This window comes from Podarcis cretensis (assembly GCF_951804945.1).
Source record: "Podarcis cretensis genome assembly, chromosome: 2".
NCBI lineage: Eukaryota > Metazoa > Chordata > Lepidosauria > Squamata > Lacertidae > Podarcis > Podarcis cretensis.
The window spans coordinates 11,350,092-11,372,798 of record NC_137171.1 but is presented as its reverse complement, the minus strand read 5'-3'; the positions used below and the strand labels follow the sequence as shown (position 1 = coordinate 11,372,798).

At 42.9% G+C, this 22,707-nt stretch overlaps 1 protein-coding gene and 2 long non-coding RNA genes across 3 annotated transcripts in view; 1 reads left to right on the top strand and 2 right to left on the bottom strand.

Moving 5' to 3' along the window:
* The window catches only part of LOC307210810, a 554,287-nt gene that overhangs the window by 5,462 nt on the left and 526,118 nt on the right, over positions 1–22,707 (bottom strand). The window lies entirely within an intron of this gene.
* HOXC13 (homeobox C13) lies at positions 11,791–16,661 on the top strand. Its single transcript, XM_079964255.1, has 2 exons — positions 11,791–12,535; positions 15,331–16,661. Exons 1-2 carry the CDS (start codon positions 11,872–11,874, stop codon positions 15,585–15,587), a joined length of 921 nt encoding a protein of 306 aa, XP_079820381.1. The 5' UTR covers positions 11,791–11,871; the 3' UTR covers positions 15,588–16,661.
* Positions 19,471–22,534, bottom strand: LOC307209317. Its single transcript, XR_013835543.1, has 3 exons — positions 22,051–22,534; positions 21,440–21,600; positions 19,471–20,044 (listed from the first exon to the last, which is right to left on the bottom strand). It is a non-coding gene; the product is annotated as an uncharacterized lncRNA (long non-coding RNA).

Below are 22,707 nucleotides of genomic sequence, written 5' to 3'. Positions count from 1 at the left end.
AGTAGGAAGCTTCAATAAATTATTGTTTCCAAGTGTAGGCTGGGTTGAAGTGTAACTCACCCATTACGGAATGACCTTTTCCTAAGGAAATGAAATAGGCTGTTGCCAACATCGCAGCTCACGCCATAATAAACCTGTTCGGGCTCTACACCCACGACTCTAACTTGGATTTAATCCTAGCGATTTCAGTGGGACTTGTCTCCAAATAAACTCAACTCAGAGGAAGTTCAGCATACTTAAATAGGATTTACAAGTATACACAGAATCTCATTAATTTCTAAAGGATTTTAAAAGTGCTTAATTTTTCTTCTGGGTTGAATTCAGGGTGCTTAAGAGAGTGGTGTAAAGGGCAAACTCGCTCTCTCGTGTGTGTGTCAGTTCTTTGGCAGTGTTTTCTATCTGTCTATTTATCTATCTAACTAGTTTATTGTTTGCTTTTTAAAACTTGTTTCGACGGTGCTTGTGACCTCCCAATTGACCACTAGGCTGCACAGAAATGATTGGAAAACGCTGTAAAACACTTTATAATCTTGTGATAATAAACCGTGATTTAGTATTGATGTAAGTTTCTCAGTTTTTAAAAAAGGTTTGTTGGAAACCAAGTGAGAAAATGGAGGTGGGAAGGAAAAGACAAACAGTGAGGCTGATTGGATGGAATAATGGATGGAAGGATGGGTGGGTGGGTGGATGGATGAATGGATGGATGGATGGATGGATGGACGGACAGAAAGATGCTGAAGCTGCATAACAAGACCAAGTAAGGTATGTATAAAGATGGCGGAGGAGAGGAATGAGCTATGGTGAACTTTCAAAGATTAAACAGAACTTTAACTTTTTTAATATCGTACATCTGCTGTAGAATCCCGGAACTTAGTCACTGATGGACAACAACCAACAGTTTAACTTAATAGATAAAACTGGTATGCTTGAATTACATGTAACTATTTTGTATAGTTAAAGCTATGGTTTTCCCAGTAGTGATGCATGGAAGTGAGAGCTGGACCATAAAGAAGGCTGGTTGCCGAAGAATTGGTGCTTTTGAATTATGGTGCTGGAGGAGACTCTTGAGAGTCCCATGGACTACAAGAAGATCAAACCTATCCATTCTGAAGGAAATCAGTCCTGAGTGCTCACTGGAAGGACAGATAGTAAAGCTGAGGCTCCAATACTTTGGCCACCTCATGAGAAGAGAAGACTCCCTGGAAAAGACCCTGATGCTGGGAAAGATGGAGGGCACAAGGAGAAGGGGACGACAGAGGACGAGATGGTTGGACAGTGTTCTCGAAGCTACCAACATGAGTTTGACCAAACTGCTGGAGGCAGTGGAAAACAGAAGTGCCTGGCGTGCTCTGATCCATGGGGCCAGGAAGAGTCGGACACAACTAAACAACTAAACAACAACAATATAGGAACTTGATAGCATATTATGTAGCTATAATCATTGTCTGCCTAAGCACACACAGGAGCGTGTGGACAAAAGAGAAGAGAATGAGAATCCTTCTGCCTGGTTGTTTGTTTGTTCCCCCTCGACTTTTGAGCCTTCTCAATATCATGTGAAGACAAGGCAGTAGCCCTTCGGCATATTTGTCAGAAATCTGTCAAAATCCCCATCCTGTACATACAATATGAATGGAGCAACTACCTTTCCTAGAGGTGGGTTAAGGGAAACCAACACATCACCATTTGATAAGCACTAGGGCAAGGAGTCTTTTGAGCCAGGTACTGAGACCATTTCAAAGCCTTCATATCTCACATGTGTGAGATTGCTGCTGGAAATGCGGACTGTAAATAATTCATACCTCTGGTGGTATACGTTACAAGGCGCATTCCTGTTGCACAGCTCAGCAGCTGGCCATAAATGCTGCAGAGCAGCGTGGAGAGGTGACACCCCTTGGCAGCGTGGTGGGTAAACTGTATACTCGGCACACATTGTTCGAGTTTATGTGTTGGCTATCGGAGTGTGCCACCCTTTTTCAGGGCCGGTGAATTAATCAGGCAATTAATATTATCTGCCCTATAGTTTCCCGCGCCTCCATGAATTATTGCTGATTATGGAAAGCCTACTCAATCCACCAGCCCAGTGTACGTCCCAGGACAAACATGCAGAGCGATCCCAAGCAAGTTTAACATCAGTGGGTCTTCCTTCTCAGTAAGCATGTGCTCATCTCTCACTCCCGCACACACACATACAGAATATCATTTCGATTACAATATGCCAAGTAATTCTCAAAGACTGCGATTCTGCTGTACTGCAGTAAACGAGAGGTTTTGCCCTTGCATTTTTTAGGAACAAGAAGCCAACACTGCTGCTGTCGTATTATCACAGGTCGATGATTCTCTGTTCCTTACGGTTAACATAGATTCTTTTTTCATTGCTTACAATAGAAATGCATAGTTATCTTCGTATCCAAGGAGGAAAGATGGCGGGTCCCTCAGCCATGTACGTGTGGGTGGAAGGAACTGACAATTCTTTGGTTTAAGGGTCCATTTCCGTTCTCAATGATGAAATGGAGTTATGCAAGGAGGATGACTTAACATGAGCACAAAGGCACAGGCGTTGGGGGAGTAAAATAAAAATTTGTTTTAATGCCCTGTTGCAGCAAATCCCACTAAACAACTGTAGACAGAGCTCACAAGGGAAGACTCTGGCAGACTTTGGCAGACTTTTGACACTAACTTTGAAAAGGAGAATTTATATAGCCATTAGAAATGATCGTTCTTGAGGGGGAAAGTCTTCTATTCAGCTATATACCCCTAAACACATAAGATGAACGCACAGTAGGCATATAAAGAAAAGACACGTGTGTGTGTGTTGTGTCGGCTGGGTCCACGAAGGTATCATACAACAAGTGAGGGGCGTTTATTATCTTTAATATTTAAGATATCCCCTTATGTGCAGGGCATTGTTGCTATCCAGTCGAAAGTCGTCAGGATAAGACTTTCAAGACAACGAAAAGGCTACTGGAGCGGCAGGAAAAATCATGGCAATGGTTTTCCAGAGATGGAGGCTCCAAGTGGCCATATAGCGAATGGACGTCCGGTTGTTGTTGTTAACAGGAATTTATTGCCAACTTTAGTAATATGAGGGCATCTGAAAAAATCGGGGGTGGATTGCATCGCGAAGTTTCAAGAAACCATTTCCTGTTTACTTTAGAGACTAGAAAAGTTCTACTTTTTGCTTCTAGCATATGCAAACCTCAGGTGTTCAGGCATTCCCCAAAAGATATTTGGGAGATCATTGAGGGCTTTAAAAAAAGTTGCAACATTCACTGTACATTTCATTGGACGTCAAAACGACGTCCAGTAACTCTTCCAGCAGTTACATTGCCAACACCAGATTTCGGCATTGCGTGGAAATAATTTTTTTTCTGCCGAAATTTGATGCTCATCTCAAAAACAACAACGATAAAATATAAAAGCCCATTGCGTAAGTGTAATCTTATGTATGGCTGCTCAGAAGTAAGTCTCACTAAATTCAAAGGGGGGTTAATCCCAAATAAGGGTGTATAGGCTCGCAGCGTAGCATTCCAATTCTTTATTTGGAGCCAACCAACTTTATTGCCAAGTCAACCTTCTCCTGTTTAGGTAGGTGCTAAATAGGTGCGCTCAACATCACAGCCTGAGGCTTCCATGGTTTCCCCTTAGATTAGCCGGAGAAAGAGATTATAAATGCAATTAAAAAGAGGAAGGCAGAGGAAGAAAGAAAACAAAGTAAGAATTGTTACATACCTGATGGGACACCCTTCCTGCCTCAGTGCTGTTGAATACAACTTTATATAATCAAAGACACTGATTTTTCCCACAGAGGCCTGCTGGTTGCATCGCAATATTCTTTTCCTTAGATGTTTTCCATAGTCAACAACTATTCTGCCATCAGGGTGACTCAGGGTGTGGATATGGGTAATTCTATTGTTAGACTTCCGAATACTCTCATTTAGGAAATAATATTATTATTATTTTAAATTTAAAAATGAAGTGTGAGAACTCCCAGAGAGAGGAAGAGACATAAAATCTCCCTTGCTTCCTTCAGCTGCCTCTGAAGAACATTGACGACCAAACGATGCAAAGCGATAAATACCTTCGGAGGTGTCCCGTTTGTTGACACAAACAACAAGGCCAAACGGGGGGCCCTCCTTCTCATTGTGACTTTAGAATGAAAGGCTGCCGCCTCTTTTAACTTGGAAATGAACTTGGACTTCCGACCAGACAGGGCACTAAGCTGGAGGAGATATTTTTATTTGTCTGCCTCTGAATCATTTCCTAACGGGTAAAGTGCTCTATTAAAAAGAGTGTAAAATCATCACCGAGAAGTCATCGGAACTAAGAATATATAAAGGGCGCGCGAACACACACACACACACACACACACACACACACACACACTCTTTCTGGAACAAGTCCCCCATTTTCCCATAGCCTTTTGTCCTTAAGACCGATGCTTATAGGAAGAGAGGGAGACAGAGTATGCGTGTGTGAGTAGAGGGGGTGTATTGGTGTGGGGGTGAAAGATGCGAATACTCCTTTAGGAGGAAGGGGGGCACGCTCTAATGAAGAGAATAGTTGACCTCCTGTATTCCATGCTGTGACTGCCTCCATTCAGTCGCTGCAAAGAACTACATAGCGCTGCCAGCTGGAAGGAACGTCACATTAGGTTATGATGTGTCAGAGCCTACGACGAAAGAGGTATTTATTTGTTTGTTTATCCCTAGCATTCAGAAGCAAGACCATCTTCACTTTCATCCTGGAGGAAAGGAGTGGAATGAGAATGGAAAGGAAAAAAGTTTGAGGGCTTCCCTAAAGAGATAGAGGAAATAAAGCAAGAGAAGAAGGAAGGAAGGAAGGAAGGAAGGAAGGAAGGAAGGAAAGAGCTACCCTTCAGAAAATAAGGCGAGGAAAAATAGAGGGTGTTTTATGCTTTTTTTAAAAAAGAAAAGAAACGCGCCGTTTCTTGAGGGATGGGGTGGGGAAAAAGACGGCCAAGGGAGATTGAACCGCCTCTATTGCGAAAATTCTAAGAGGGTGGGATAGAGAAAGGATGATAGGGAACAAAGGAAGACAAGGGAGGGGTCCTATTAGTATCATCATAATCACCATCACCACCATCATCAGATAAATAAATGCACTGGTTTCAGCACCCACGAACACGTGTTTTATTGTAATAATCATTAGAGCTCTTCTCATTGCAGCGCCAGGCAAAACAATGAACAAGTGAGCCAGGAGACTGGGCCCCTGTGAAATTCTAGACTTCTACAGGCCTCCAGGACGTGACATGTTACTAGGAGGGCAGAAATTCACTCCGAGGAATGGCTAAAAACATGGACTATCCCAACCCATTTCTCGAGGCAATTCCATTCGGTGACGATTCCTTGGGCCCTAACCCGTGGAGGAAGGAGCAGAGGAACAGCGCCTGGATTTTCTGGAGAACCGTCTCTGCCTATGATGTCAACGTTCTCTTTGAAGCCGATGTACTCCGAGGACATCTTAGAAATGTGCTTAGAAGTAAATTGCTGGAATTCATGATGGTCAATAGGGGAAAAATAAGTACTGTAGGGGAAATAGGATGGTGGATGCTTCGCCTATTGTCTCCCATAGCTTTGCGTATGAACACACACACTGACCTGCCATTCTCCACACACAACCCTGTGTGCAGTCAGTCCGTTGCGAGGGGGGATTTACAAACTTTCAGAGTCTTCTGCTACACCTTGGAGAGAATCCAAAAATCCTGGGACAATTATATTCATTCAGTTCTGCCGTGAAGGAACCATGACCATTAATTTTCTCCAAAATGGAGCGGAGAAGTTTGCAAAGCTTTAGCTTTGTACTGAACATGTTTGAACAAAAACAGAATACGAGTCTTTGAAAAACCAAAGAAAACACATATTTATACACACACAAAGCAAGGAAAGGGGGGAGAGGTAGAAGAAAGAACGTACAGTACTTGTATAACGTGAGACGGAGAGTTACAATTTCTTGGCTAAATTTGCATTCCGGGGGGAATTATATGCAGTTAATGCTAAAATATCCCCGTACGGGGCATTTTGTTTTCCCTTGATGGCTCAAAATCTATGATCCTTGCCCAGCATGTTGATGGAATGAGAGAATTCCCTTCCAACCCTATATTTATTATAGGGCCTTTCGTGGCGAGTGACGGGCAGACCCAACAGATTTCCTTGTTGATGGAAGGGCTAGAAATGCTAATATAAAGATTACTGTGGGAATCTGCCATGGGGATACTGCAGCGGTGTGGGGAGCAACTGGCCCGAAAAGCCAAAATTACAGACTATTTATGGACAAAGAAAATTCAGTGGTGGAACCACCAATGGGCTGAAATGCGAGGAAGAATAAAGAGATGCCACAAAAGCCACCAGTGGCAGGAAGATGGAAAGGATACCTATGGTTTGTGTGTGTTTTAAAATGTTTCCTTTGAAATAACAACACGCACTACAAATAAATCATTACACCAGATGGGTATGTTGAGGAAGTTATAAATATATCTGGGCACCCAAGGAGCTAGTTTTGGATTGCCGGTCTTCTAGTGTGCTTATGAAATGTTAACTTCCACAGCTTCCTATTGACTTTGTTGGCTGTGTGAACCCCTTTAACTATCCATGTGTAGATATTCCTATCCCCCCCCGCACTGTTTGTATGCCCTAATTCGCATGAAAATATACTTACATGTCCCCACTGTAGTGAATTAAGATCTACACTTTTTTAAAAAAAAAATTACCCACAGTTCATACATTAGGGATGCAATCTTATGCCCACTTACCTGGGAGTAGGTACAACTGAACTTAGTGGGGCTTACTTCTGAGTAGTCCTGCTTAGAATTGCACTGTAATGCTGCAATCCTATGCTTGCAAAAGGAGCAAACCTTGCCGACTTCAATAGGACTTACTTCTGATCAGACTGTATAGAATTGTGCTATGACTCTGTTTATAAACAGTATATATTTTAGTGGAAACATGTTTATTTCTAATTTTTGTAGGGGTGAGAAGATATATGAATTTGCATCACCGGGTTCTAGCACTTTACAAATGGAAGGTATTGGATTCATGTCTTAATCAGGTCAGGCTGGTTTCTGGACTTTTGACAGAAATGTCATACAGCATGGAAAAAATCCGTCCAGGTGACAAAAGTTCTCTAACAATAATGTACTGGGGGAAATAAACTTACCGCTCTCATAGACTTTCTGTCTCCTACAATAGATAATACCTAAGTTCCAAGGAACGATCTGTATAATATTGACAATTGTTCCCAAACAATTGATGGGCTTTGATTTAATTATTTTAAAAATACAGCCCTCATTTCCTAAATCAGATCATATACTTTGCAATCAAACTAATAAAGAATTTGGCATTTGCTTCCTCCTCCTGGTTTCCAATCTGAAATTTATGTTATTGTTCTTATGAAACTTGTTTTCGGCTGAACAGGTTTTTTTCACACATAAAGAGTTGGATCCCAGGCATATACATGGGTCTTACTAGCATGTGGGACTGCAATTTTATACATCGTTACCTGGGAGTAAGCTTTATTGATCCGAGTGAGACTTACTTCATAGTATATGTCGACTTCCATACCGAAAATTCTTCAGTGTTCTCACTTATATTTTTATCGCATTGTTCTCATAGACTGTTCTGATTATGAAACAGGATGTCGATATGTCTACAACATGCACGGGGGAGGCGGTTGGGAGATGTACCCCTTATCGGCAATAACAACAGATACCTGATTCTAATATAGTCCAGGAAAATTTCTTTATCTTTCTTTCTTTCTTTTCTTTCTTTCTTTCTTTCTTTGCATTGGGGCCCTTTTAATATACTGCATCATGGCAAATGTAGTAAACAGATCTGCTGGGTGTTCTTCCCCCGGCGATAGAAGCCTCCTTATGCATTTTTAAGTTAATTAACCCACTAGAATTGACTCCTGCTATCAATCCACAGCTCCGTATCTTAGCAAGATCAGCCCGTTTAAATGAGATACCGCTAAGCAATTTATGAAATGAAAAGCAGCTCAAGACAAGGCAGATAAATGAAGGGGACGCCAGGCCGTGGGATAAACCTGCTGTTTAAGAAATGCAAACCCACCCCCACTTCCTTTAAAACACACACACACACACACATTGCATTTCTTACAAAAGGCTGGATGGATTCATTCCTCCGGCCTTATTTATTTTGCAATTTCCACCGAAGTTTAAAGCCAGTGTTAATTTCCCGAAGCATGAAATGTGCAAATTTTCTCGAGTTTTCGTCTTTGCCTGTTTTTTCCCCGTTTTCCCTGTCGCAAATGTGCCACAATAAACGGAATTGTAAAAACCCCAATTTTAATTAAACCTATATGTCATTGAAATAGGAATTGTAAATGGCCTTGCATTCATTCCATAAATAAATAAATAAATAAATACCGGACATCTTTTGCTTATTTACTACTACTACCACTATTCTCCTCCTTACTCAGGAAGCACACCTAAATAAATAAATAAGCAAGCAAGCATCCTAGAAATGAGGTTTTTGTTCTGCACGAATTCAAAACCAAGCACAACCCAGTAGTGTCCCTTATTATGGTTACCATCAATCTGTCCATTTCCAGATTGTGTCTCCTCTGCCGTAAGGCAACCTCGGAACGCTCACTCTCCTCCGTTAGGAAGAGTTTTCCTCGCTGCTGCAAGCACAGAACTGGGTCCTTTGTTACTGGAGCCACTCTCTCACCCCACCGCCATCACCCACATTAGAAGTCCAGCTTTTCGTGCATGTATCCCCACCCTTTCTTGGCTGATATTGTCAATTGCCCATATACCCCATATATATATATATATATATATATATATATATATACACACATACACTATATTTTAATGAGGTATATCTTCTGAAGAACCGGTCACTGGGATGTGAACCACTCTAGACACCAACTCTTGCAATCAACTCCAGGAACTTGAAGCGTCTTGCTTGTTGCTGGTTTAAAATGTGATTTCATCCAGGGTTCCCTAACCTTATTTTGCCTCCAACTATTTAAAGTGACCCCCCTTCTCTCCCAACTCCCCGTTTCTAGCAATGGCCGTTCCTTTGGATTCGAGGGCTTCCCAGCCACATAGGCACTATATGTGAAGTTCATTCTTTTCTGTCTAGACACTAATTGCGAGCCAGTTTGTCTCTTTTGCCTTGACCTTGGACTTCGGACTGATTTGGTTGCTGTGGCCGAAGGACTTCGGGCAATGGTTGCTTCAAAAGCATGGAGTCCATTTGAGAAGGCAGAACGTTTCCAGGAGAAAACCAAACGTTTGCTAAAGACTTCATTTCTGAAAGCCATTTTCTAGACAGGGTTTTTTGTTGGGGGTTTTGGCGGAATTGTCTTAGTTTCCACTTGGACCATGGCAGTTCGATGACGGGAAGATCTAAGGAGTTTGGAGGCAGCAAATGCTGCTGCAAATAGAGACATTGCCATTTGAGGATTAAAAAAAAATATATGTATTTATTTGGGGAAAATTCATACTGAGAACTCCAAACGCGATAGGCATGTTCCCAAACAATGGGCAAATGATGATGATTATTCTAACTGGTGAATTGATGTTTATTTAACACATACATTATACTACATGCATTTGATACTCTTATGTCTTAGAGCAAGTGGACTTTCACGTGCCTTTATAATCACATATAGAGTTGTTTGTATTGAAGTTCTCAACTGAAAAGAACAACTTGGGGTAGGTAGAGTTGGGTGAGAGTTCCATAAGATTTTTGGCTTATCTTGACCACCACTGAGGCTTGGACTGCAATGGGATTTCATTGACTTCACTTGAACTGAAGCTTACCGACCCTTCTTTGAAAGTACATATTGCTTGAAAGTATTGAACTCGGTAAGACTTCTTTTTCCGCGTAAGCACGCACAGCACTGGCCTGTAAGCTGTGTGCGGGACGGAAGTCTGAACTGTTAATTCTTTGCTCTAGCTTCATTAACACACTGTCATCCTCATGCACTGATTTGTCAAACTTATATTTTGTAATGTGGGGGTAGGGAGGGAAGTGGAAGGAGCCTGTGCTCCTGATGTTCTCCAGTTAAATTTCACATTATTTCAAAAGCATTGATCAGAATCTAATCAGGAACGGCCAGTGAGGGGATTCTGAATGTTGGGGACATGAGTCCCCGAGAAAGTTGTGTGTGTGTGTGTGTGTGTGTGTGTGTATCGCAGCCATCAATCTCTGGCAGAGTAGTCTGCTATTCTTCTATTTCATCTGTTTAATTATAACCCATCCATCTCCGATCCTGTTTACGTTCTATGATGTGAGTTGCATTTATTTTCTTTCACACACACAAATCAACACTGAGAACATTATATATATATCTCACACACACTTTCAATAGTAGGCATTGTTGCTGCGATATTTACTACTCAAGTATTAAAAATTAATAACATAATATCATAATCACAACCAGTCCCTTTAAAACATCCCCAGTTGGTTGAGCACGAAAGATTAAGCATTATTGGGTTGGACTCATACAAGGAACAGACTCCATAAAACGTCGAAACGTTTGGGAGGCATCTATTATATTCTTGCGAGGTGGCGGGCGGTTTTCTTTCTTCCTCTTTTATGCCCCAAAAGCAGCCGAATACTGATCACCAACAAAAAAGAAATAGAGAAATAACCCTCAAAGAAACAAAGGAGGAGTTAAAGATGTCATATATGTCCCTTCTGTGTGAAATTGTATTTTTAATAATTAGAATAAAAGCTAAAGCGATTATAATGAGCAGGTATGCGTTGATCTTTTGTTAAGCAAACAAGGGGTTAAAATTTCACATACCTTCTTCTGTGAAAAAATAAGGTACTGTACTTTGGAAGAAAAACATACACACAATTCTTTTGAGCAAATGTATCCGCTGATATTATTTATTTATTTATTTAGCAAACAGATATTAATCTCCCCATTCACTCTTGAGACTGAAACAGACTGAGAGAAAATCAATTTCCTGGGCGATAAATGTCCAGATTCCTTACTTCCCGTAAGATCCAATATTTGATTCCCAGAAAGAGAAGATGCAGGGAGGGGGGAGGACGGAGAAGAAAGCCAGACAGACAGCAAGCGGATTTTAAGAATTAAAAAAAAAAAAAAGCGCCCCCAATCCCCACAGCTCCAGCTCACTTGCTCTAGTCCGTCATTTGGTCTTCTGGAATTTGAGCTTCTCTCATTTGTTGTGCGCCTCTTCAGATAGTCACTATTTTTTCTTTATCAGATAAACTGGCTGCTACCTGCCACCTCGCTTTATATCATATCCCTTGGTATTACAATTTCTAGGTTTTCCTCACCTTTCAGCCTCCCAGCTACCCTTCCCCTCTGCGGTTCATTGATATATAAGACACCAGGCTCCTGGTCAATTCTATATAGCGAGAGGGCTTTATATATATATAAAAATAATTTATTTTCTGAAGTATATTATTCCTATCATTAGTTTGATATTTAATCCTGAGGATATCTGAAGGCACAAAGATTCTAGCATGGCATAGCCCAATCTCTTTGTGTCGGCCAAATTTTAAACACCCACATTCCCCTTATTTATTTCCCCACGCTCTTTACAATCAATGGGTGTCTCCCTTTGCCTTTAAGGATTTCTGTTTCTGTCGCGGAGAGCTAGCCAATGGGAGCTCGCCGCTCTCTTCCCCAAGCCAAGAGGAACAATGTGATAGGGCTGCCGGAGGGTCACATGGCCGTGCTAACTGCAGCGAGAGCTATTTACAGGTCACGTGGCCCGGCGGATTTCTTAATGAACCGAACCCATCCCGCTGCCTCTGCGCATGCTCCTGCGTAAACAATATGTTGGGGAAATTAGGTGTCTCTCTTTGGGAAGTCGAGTTTTAAAAAGCTCGGGCAGACCATGATATGACGACTTCACTGATCTTGCATCCACGCTGGGCGGATACCTTCATGTACGTGTATGAGGAGAACCCGAATGAAAATAACCAGAATAAAATCCCAGCAATGGAAGGGCTAAGTGGGAACTGCCCAGCTACCCACTGCAGGGATTTAATCAGTCACCCGGTATTGGGTCGTCATTCCAGCACCATTGGGACTCACCAGGGTTCTGTCTACACGGATATACCTGCTCCAGATGCCGCCAGGCAGTGCCCCGCGCCACCAGCCTCCTCCAACGCCACCTTGGGCTATGGCTATCCTTTTGGAGGCAGCTACTACGGATGCCGATTGTCCCATTCCCACAACGTGAACTTACAACAGAAGCCTTGTTCGTACCACCCAGCTGAAAAATACCCCGAGCCCAGCGGCTCCCTTCCCAGCGAAGAACTATCCTCAAGGGCCAAAGAGTTTGCTTTTTACCCGAGCTTTGCCAGCTCCTACCAGGCGGTTCCTGGTTATTTGGACGTATCAGTGGTTCCAGGTATCAGTGGCCACCCAGAACCAAGACACGACGCGCTGCTTCCAATGGAAGGATACCAACACTGGGCTCTTTCTAATGGTTGGGACGGGCAGGTCTATTGCTCGAAGGAGCAATCACAGTCTACCCATCTCTGGAAATCACCTTTCCCAGGTAGGGTGCTCTTGAGATCGACTTCTGCGCTTTTTTGCTCCGGCATGATCGCGTGCATATGCTATAATCTTTAACCGCCCAGGTAAAATAGGCTTTGGGACGCTTGCATGGGCACGTATGGGGAAGAAGGTGAAACAAAGCAGCCGGTTCTCATATCCAGATACATACATACCTTGGAGCTCCAGGGTGCTTTCGCAGCCAGTTTGGCAGCTACACTCCTGTGTCTGTGTATGTGCGTGCGTGCCCCTCCTTCCCTCTCTGCGTTGGCTCCCTTACCTGGATCTCTTTCTTTTTCTTTGATTCCCCCCCCCCCCGCGCTTTGAATATTTTAAATTAAATTTCAGAACATAGGAAGAGGTAGCATCTCTCTCCCTCTCTCCCCCTCTTTTTCTCTTTACTCAGAAAGGCTGGGCTTTTCGGAAAGGTACAGTAAATCATATTGCAATTACAGAAGTAGCTGTCAAGTGACATGAATCTTACAAATGAACCTTGTAAGACGAGTGGGGAGAGAACGAGAAATAAGGCGCTGCTTTTGCCTCTGGTTAGAAATCTGGAATGAGTGACAGCCTGCGAGTAACCCTGAAAGCTGGGAGTGCTCCGGGCTTATCTTATTGCCTTACCACTTAGAACAGGGAGGGAGGGAGCGAGAGGGAGAGGGAGAGGGAGAAAGATGAAAGACCAGCGGACGTCTCCTTTGCTCTTGGGGTCCCCACCTTGTAATCAATAAGCAGGCCCCTCTTAATGATTCGAATGGATGGATTGGAGCGAAGAGATTAAGATAAAGTAACCGGGGAAATAAATAAATAAGGGGGTGGGGTTAGGAGGAGAACACACACACACATTTATCTTAGGAATACTGGAGAGGGGATACCCCATCGGATAAGACAGGGCTTGCCAACAATGCCTGCGCAGAGCGTTGCATGATGGGTTTTCCCTTTCCATGGGAAGAGAATCAGAGTGTAGGGAGTGTGGGAGAGAAGGCCTATCTAGATTTTAACTGTGTTGCAGCCACATATTGGTGTCAGAGCTTGGAAGGGTCGATGGCAGGGGGAAAGTCCCCACCCCGCGCATTTTTTTTTTTTTTTAAAGAAGGCATTGAGACTTCTTTGCGGAAGCTGAAGGGAGGGTTCGGCGAGTGGGGGAGAGAGGTCCATGGGATTCCTAGCATGAGATGACTTTCCCCATCTCGATTGCTTTCACCCGCCTGGCTAAAATGTATTTGAGGTTGGAAGGACCTGCTCCGTGAGTTACTATTGCTCGGGAGGAAAGTGGAAGACGTTGTAAATGAACTTCTCTTCTCTCCCCCCCCCTCAACCCGCCCCATTTCCTTATTTATTCTGATCCCATTTTTGTATAGCCCGGATAATATTAAGCCGCCATACACCAATTCCCAAACATTGAGAGGTGTGTGAGAGACAGCGCGCTCAGTAGTAGTATGAACCACAATTTTTTCTTGCTTTCCTATCCTTGGGCCTTGATAGGATTCCCAGTAAACGTTGCTTATATAGACACTTCTTAGAAACAAAGGAAGAGCAATCGCACGGAGAAGTGTGTCTTCAAAAGCAGTTCAGGCTGTTTCTTTATTTTATATCTGTTATGGAACAGACCGGCTGGGGTAACTGGAGAGATTTTCGCTTTGCTTCAATAGAGATCCCCTCTTTTTTCAGTGTTTATATTATTATTCCGCAAACCACTCTTACTTCGTATCGAGTCTTAAGCCTGCATCTTTAGATCAAGATAGCCATGGGAAGGGAAAGACTTGGTGCGCAAGTGATTACAGTTAATCATGAAGAATTGGCATAGACAGCCTTAGCATAAGGGGCTATTAAGGAGAAGACTGAATGCATTAAGGGTGATGAGAATTCATTGATTCCCCAGCCGGTTCTGGACCAGGAGTAGGTAGGTAACATTTCTCCACAGCTTGGGTACCGTCAAAAAAGCCGCTGGGCCCTTTTATTTTATTTAATGCCTCTACCATAAGCGACAAAGGATGTGGAAAGGCTAGTTCAAGGTCCCTCAAGCTTGCAGATGGTCCTTGTGTTGCATAGATCAATCAGTGCGGAGCGTCTCTAGAACAACACAGACGCGCGCACTCACACACACACACACGGCTGCTTCCCCTCACCAAGTCCCCTACCCGGATCCTACAAGCTAGCATAATTAATGAGGTCGCCTAGGCTATCAGAGGATCTGTCTTTTAAAACGACAGGTTAAAATTGACCAGATGCTTAGAAGGGGAGTGAAGAGCTGAAGGTTAGATTCTGTCTCCAATTTTTACTAATTTTGGAGCTAACGTTAAGGGTGCTGTGCTTGCGAAATGCCTGGTCCGTGACTTGGTCTCCTTCTTTATATCTGTCCTGGACAAATATCGCCTGGAATAGTAGCAGTCCCACCCCCCCGGCCCTATGCTAATATATTAATACTTTGCTCAGCCAGCCAGCCAGCCAGCCAGCCCATCCGAGTCCCAGCACCTCCCGCTCTTTCTTTCCCTCGGTCTTTCCTCTTCACATTTCCCCCTCTTCCTCTAATTTATATCCTTTCCCCCACACGCATACAAACTCCCTTTCCTTATTTTTCTCTCTGTTCTCTCCATAATGTCTGGCACAGACATTGTCCAGTTAATTTACCAGATGCTGTTTAATGTAACATACACCCTCTCTCTCTCTCTCTCAATCTCTCTCTCTCTCTCTCTCTCTTTCTTTCTTTCTTTCTTTCTTTCTTTCTCTCTCTCTCTCTCCTTCCACGTTCTCTCTCTCCTGCTTTTTTCCCCTTTCCTGTTCTCCTCATCTTTACAGATGTGGTACCTCTCCAGCCCGAAGTGAGCAGCTACCGTAGGGGTCGAAAGAAAAGAGTCCCCTACACGAAAATCCAGCTGAAAGAATTAGAAAAGGAATACGCCGCCAGCAAGTTCATTACCAAAGAGAAGCGAAGAAGGATTTCGGCGACCACTAATCTTTCCGAGCGCCAGGTCACTATCTGGTTTCAGAATCGCAGGGTGAAAGAGAAAAAAGTCGTTAGCAAATCTAAGACACCTCACCTTCACGCTACCTGACAAAGAAATCTCTCCGGAGGGGAAAAAAGATAAAATTCAAAAAGAAAGGGGGAGAGAAACAAACAAACAAATACAAATATTTATCTGGTAAATTTGTATAAATAAGAACACGCATTCGAACTCTTTGAATAATCTGATTATTTAAAAACACCAAGGCGGAGGGGGCGGGCATTAAACCGCCATCTTCGGTTTATTTTGTCCCTGCATTGCCGTCTCGAACTGTGAATCCGGTCGCCCTTTTTAAACATTCATTTTGATATGGTTTTCAATGTGCACATTTAGCAAGGAGGGGGGTGGAGAAAGAGGGGAGGGGAGAACACACACATACAAATATGTAGATTTGCTACGTTGGAATCCTGAATGTTATTTTGTAGCTCTGTATCATAGTCCAAGCCTCTCCCCTTGCAGCTGAACAAAGATTTTCCATTTCTTTGGCTGTTTCTGTCTCTGATGATGTAAAAATAATAATAATTAAAATTAAATAGATAAATATATATATATATATAGAAATAGATATATATATATCTGTGAAGAAGGTATTGACAGCGGATCCAGCGAAGAAATCCTAGATTTCTTTTGTTTGTTTGTTTTTAAACGTGGACCTTAAAAAAATGAATGAAAAATAATAATAAGGCTGCTACCCTGAATGTTTTGTTGTTGCTGTGTTCCTGATATTAGACCGTATTGCACGCCAACAATTTGAAGTCACTTCTGAATTTGAAGTGGCACCGTGGCTGTGTAATTCCTAGGGCACGATCCAGCCGAATATAGCCACTTCCAGATCGGCTTGATTTTCATAGCGGGGGCAGGGAATCAAGTTTGGGTATAAATGGGATTTCCAAGTCTTAATGCTGGAGGATCGTGTCTCTAATTATTATTATTATTACCTTTAATTTTCTGGAATATGTTCTCACTGAGGTTGAGTTGTTGTTGTTGTTTGTTTGTTTGTTTCCGCCAAAAAGCCTGGAATGTTTATTCTCCATCGACAGTATGGAAAGTGCGCGACGTTGCTCTGTTCTTGTCCCCCCTCACCCCATTATCAGTCACTAAAGAGCAGTCAGTCTTCTTTCTCCATGTTAAAGCGATCCATTTTTTAAAGAAGAAAAATGTCTTGTATATGTATATAATGTGGTGTCCGAATGATATGTACTGAATGCAGAATACATTTCTTAAAAATAAATCTCTCTCTTTCTTCCCCCCTCCCCTTTTTTTTGCCTCGGAAAACTCATATGGCTAGTTGACCTTATTTTTTTTTTTGATACTAGGAGAAGTGGGGAGTTGATATCACCGCCACCCCTCAATTTTTTAAGAAAGGTTCAGATTTACGCAGACTGATCCACAATCCAATCAGGCTTTTTCAAGAAAGAAAGAAAAAAAAGAGAACCCAGATTCTCACATTGCTTCCTCAAGAGTAATTCCATTGTTGTCAATAGGACTACTCCAGGAGGGAAGCATGCGTCGAGAAGGCTTGCAGTGCAAACTGGGTTGGTTTTTCAACCCAGGTTTGTTGGGTTTTTTGGCTTGTTTTTTTAGTTTAAAAAACCCCCACACGTTTAGATGAGTGACTTATAAGTAGATCACATACGGATCCCAACCTGTTTCTCCCATGTACAGCCGACTGAAATCTGTTGAGATAAAGGTGATGCGATGAGAACATTTGCAGGGAAATGAGGGGGGGGGAGAGAGAAACTAACGTGGATATTTTAACATTTTTTCATAGGAGGTATTGAATACGTTGTGAGATGCGCTTAGAAGATTTTCCATGGTTGTTTCAAATAGCGGACTGAATAGCTGGGACATGAGATAGGAAAGGGAGCCACACGCAGAAGATGGAGCAGCGCACCTCATTGAGAGGTGCTGTAGCAAGCGAATCTGGCATTTGACTTCATATCTTTATGGGAAATTACTTTGCTGAAGGACCAGTAAACCACCCGACCTTGCCCTGCCACAGAAAGCTCTACAGTATTTTGAAAAGGTCTCCTTTGCCTCAACGAGTTCAACTACCGTCTCCTGAGAACTGTTGTAGCTCTGTGCGTCCTCATTCCGGAGCACGTCCTATTTAAACTCTGGGACTGATTTTCGAATAAGAGGCAGGCGGTCTACTCGGCAGTAAGTCCCACTGAGCTCAGTGAGATTTGCTCCTTGTTTAGGGTGTATAGGATCGCAACCAGAGTGCTCAGCAGAGCAGGGCTCCAATCTTCTTATATTCTTACTTGCGAATAAATCCCGTGGTACCCGGTGAGATTTATTCCTGAGTAAATACCTGTAGGGTCGAGCTGGAAAGGTTCCGATTTCCAAAAGTGCATCTGCTCTCAGTTAGAGCTAAACCTTGCATATTAAATAAGTGAGGAGGGAAGTACCAGATCAAAAAAGCTCCTTGGAAATCCAAAGATCTCTTAAATCCACTCTCAGTAGTTACTAGTTTTGTTTCCTTAGGCAAGACCTACCCTCCTTAATATTTGTTCCAATTAATTACATCGTAAAATTGTCAGCGGCAAACGCTTTGAAAGCGATGTAGGCTAAGCCAATGTTGGTTTTACATACACTGAGTGCCTATGGAGTCACCGATGTCCCGTACAACCGGTCCTGAGAGTGTTCCGTCGCTGACAGCAAGTGCGGGCGGGTAGGTAGGAAGGTAGATTCGAGTACCTTTTAAAGATATCCTAAGATGCTTTTTGAATATGTTGCGTGTCCTACAGAATCCCTTCCTGCCCACGATCCTGTGTACTGTACTGCTGTGCTCACTTTTCAATTCCCTTAAAACTCTATGTGGATCAAGCTCCCCCGACGCTGCCGGGTTGTGATCCATTGTCTGCAGTGCAAAGGACGGTTAATAAAAAGAAGGGGGGGCGCACGACAGGTTAATTAGGTACCTAATATCCCAAACCTTTGTTATGTGAAGACCGTTCAGAGTAAGTTAAATGGGGTATGTGAATCTTACGGGACTTGTTGCATCCAGGTCCTAATTCTGTTTACTACCAGCAGGAAAGCCTGACCAATATCAGTGTAATGCATTTCCAAGGACGTATTCACAGAATGATGGCATTAGGCGCTTAACTTTCTGTAAATTAGGCCCAAGGACATAAGACCCCTTCCGCCTACGCACAGTAGACTCTTCGATGCCCTCTAATGATCAGAACCTTATAAAATTATTGCATATATTCAACAGCGTATGGATTGTCTACTGGAGGTTCACCACACTCACAACCAGTAAAGATGGCCAGGAGAAGACTGGGTGGATTCTCATTTCCCCTCCACCGAAATCAAATAGGCCCTGAAATCAACTCATCCAATCTGTTGTGAACTCTTAAATTTCTGAGATCTTCCCCAGCCTTCACCCCGCTTCGCCTTCTTCATGTTCTTGGTACGTGGTGTAGAAGTACTCTTAAGACAACCCCTTCTCTTTCTGGTTTCGAAGAGAAATGCACTGGACACGCCCTTCCCGTCTTAAATATAGAAACTATAAATATTCACCCGGGTTGGGTCCTTTGGCGGTTGTTTTTTAAACCCAGGTAGAAGGTGAAAAATAGATCGGTTCAAGTTTCCTAACCTCAGCTGGGATTTGGGGTTTGACAATGATAATAAAAAATCTGGAAATATATATGGGCAGGAACCCCTCCTGAGTTTGGGAGATCTAAAGATATCGCTCTGTTCAAGTCAAGTCCGATTAAGATAGAAAACCATGACTCTCCTCATATGGAATTCAGTCTCGTCTGGCCCAGTTTAGTCAGTTATGACCCCTGGACATGGACAAAGAGTTCTTATAGCAGGGTCTCGCTATGGGGTAATAGGAAGGGTATCTGAATTGCTGCTTACTGAAGTTCCATTACCTCTCCCTCTTCCCACAAGCCCACGACTCCATCTTAAATGCATTGATCAAAAAGTTCCGTTTTATTCCAATTGAAAATGATTCTCTTTAGGAATATGCCAGTTCACGGGATTTAACTATGCTGTGTTTAGCTAGAGTAGATCGTACCCCCGCCCCCCCTTTTTTTACAGGCAAGACCCATTGATTTTCAAATAATATGCTTTTGGACCCCCTTAACCTAAGCAACTGAATCTACTATTGATAAAACCCAAAAGCAATTGATTGCAGACCCAACCTAAACTTGATGAATTAAGAGCAAGCCAATAAGCCTAAATATACTTATATGGGATGAAGTTGCGATGTAGTCAGTACCATGCGTTCAGGCGGTACAGCAGTTGATTTCGCAACCCCTTTAAGCCTAGATATTGAGATAGCGACGCCATTTTGTCTTCAGTTTCCACTAATATCGACTGAGGTCCCTTTTTTTTTAGCTTAGCTGGCCTGTACATCGGACTGTGTATCTGTTTAAATCCAACGATTCCAGTTTCAGTTGTGCATATAAGAACTGCTCGTTACTTTCAAGTTACAGACTTGATTGCTTCATATTGTGAGTTGGTTATTGTTTTCGGCTTGTTCCCTCTTCTTATGTCTGAAAGAAAGCGCTTTATGTCTAAAAACAATATCAACAGCCAAATAAAGAATTCAAATTGGGAAAGAGAGCAAAATGTACCATATTTAAACATCTCCTCCCCGCCCCCCGCAAAATACGAAACTCTTGTAGTTTCTCTGAGCTCCTGGAGAAATTTATTTTTGTTTCCTTTATTACATACAGATTATATACCGCTAGATTGTAAGAAAATACATCAAAGCGGTTTACAAACGTATTAGATGGCCCTTCTATCCGCGTCCCCTCCAAGTTAACAGGAGGACGTAGGGCAACAGCACTAAATGTTGCCGATCAAATTCTGCCCGAGTTCTTGAAGCTGATTTATCCATGTCTACTCAGAAGTAAGACTCACTGAGTTCACTGGGACTCACTCCTAGGTAAGCGTGTCTACCACTGCAGACTCGGGTTTTCTTCTTAAAACTGGTGCCCACTTCATTCTGCAAATTATTTAAAGGGAAATTAGTCCCCTAAAACCTTCCAAAATAAATGATCTTTTGAATGATGAACTGGGAGTTCAGACCCATTGACTGAAGGAATAAGCAACCCAATTCTATGTGTGCTTACTCGGAAGCAAATCCCCAGTGAATTTTCATGTGGCTCACTCCGAACCTTGCAAAGGATTGCAGCCTTAGGCTTTGCATGCTGTGGGTTTCGATTAACGTATCTTCCTTTAATGTTAACTTCGAGGATATATTTAAAAGCACCCTTACTTCCACCTAAGTATGTTGAAGATCGGGGTGCGACTCCTACCAACTTCACACACTAGCAGGTTGGCAGATCCAGTCGCTCCTCTTCAGATCTTGTTGAGCACTTTGCTTTGGGTTAAGTTGAGAAGGACACAAGGCAGCATCCCTGGGTCCAGCCCCCTGCAATTGGAGGGGTGGCAACTCTCTCCATCCTGCTTCACTCAAACCCGAATCTCTATCAGTTCGATCCAGGCTAATTGGAAAGGGGCTTCATTGATCTTTCGGAGTTCATAATAACTCGAGATGTTACAGCCAGAAGAGGACTCTTGGCATCTTCCATAACATTCAATAGTACCCCCTATATGGGAATCGGATCTTTGTGTACTACTATATCGCTCTCTCCCCATATTTACTGAACTTAAACACCCACACCCAATAATTTTAAATGTACATCTGTGATCGGCATAGAAATGTGTTGTGTCTTGGACTAGCCTCGAGTTTTCTTAGCTTTGGGAGACCCACTTCGTAAAACTCGCTCGGCACCTCTATATACCCATGTTTATTACCTATATAACAACTTAGGTGACCCCTTGAGAGTATCTCCAGAAGTGGAGTCTACGAAGGGCTTGAGAAACAGTGTCTTTTAAGGTGCTGCAGAATTGTGTTGCTGCAGAATTGTACCAGAACTCACCTCACTTCCTACCGCATCCTAAGTGTCGCAATCCGGAGAAGAGTTGTATGAAAGTGATCAATGGATGAAGCCAGAAACAATTCATTCTGAGGGCGTTGAAGTGCGTCCCAGAATCACCAGCACCAGGCACATAGCTGCTGACATCAAGGGAATATGGACGTCTAAAGAGTCAATGTACACAAATGAAGAAACTTTATAAAAATACTAAAAGTGCATGGAATAAAGCGTCTGCTCAGGCACACACGCGCCCACTCTATGGGTATATATGTTTGTCTGTCTCTGTTTGTCTCCTTCCATCTATCCACCCTTCTGTTCTTCCCCTAAGAAAAGAGATACCTTAAAGATCAGGGTTCGAGGAAATCAAAAGATTTCTGCATCATGTTATGGTACCCTCTTAGGTCCGTTTCCGCCATTCCTTTTCTCACGGCTGTATAAAGTTTACTTCCTCTTGTTCTCCTTCCTTCTCTAAACTTTAACAGGCACCTGTGATCGTAAAGAAGCACTCGTGTCTCTACAACCTTCACCATCTTTGGGGAGGCAGAATTGGTGAGGAAGAAGAGGAAGGAGAAAATATATTGTAAAAAGTGAAGCCTAGTCTCCGACAAACCTACCAGTACAATTGACCAGTGCTGTGGGCCTGAAACCTGTTTGTAATCTAATTAATGTATTTGCACCCAGAATTCTCAACCTTTTGGGGGTGGGGAGTTAGGAGGCGGGGTTGTCATTGGATTTCACAGACATGGAAGATGGTCTTGTTTCCCCTCTCCTTCCCATTTCTCCCTGAATGCACAGGGACCGTCCACCGTCCACCTTGTGCTGAGTAAGTTTGTTGGTCGTTGGTGTTGGTTGGGAACGCTATAACGTCACTGCTGGGCTAGCCTTGACCGTGACTATGCGGCCTATTTGACCTTGACATCACGAGCTTCGCGCATAATACTCAACAAGGCTAGAGCCTTGATCTTCCTGCAACAACTCAGGACTTGATCTTCTAGCAGCAACTCAGGGGCTGATCTTCTCCAAAGTGTCCCTTGCTTCTGTTTACAGATAAACAAGGTGTCATTTCAAGTCTAGACAGACGGCCTAATGACCAACAATAAAGGCATGAAAAGGAAGCTTCCCAGGTTTAGCCTTTTCTTTCCTTTGTATTAAGTGCTTTGAGTAGCTTCTTAACTATGGGCTTTTATAGTAAAAGGCTTTCCTCCATTTTCCCATTTCCTAGTCATGTGTCACTTGCACTTGAAGTTGTTGTTTTTTAAAGTTTTTAAAGT

Coding starts and splice junctions, on each gene's coding strand:
- HOXC13 (XM_079964255.1), top strand. CDS start 11,872: ATGACGACTTCACTGATCTTGCATCCACGCTGGGCGGATACCTTCATG. Junction 12,536..15,330: donor CTGGAAATCACCTTTCCCAG/GTAGGGTGCTCT, acceptor TCATCTTTACAG/ATGTGGTACCTCTCCAGCCC.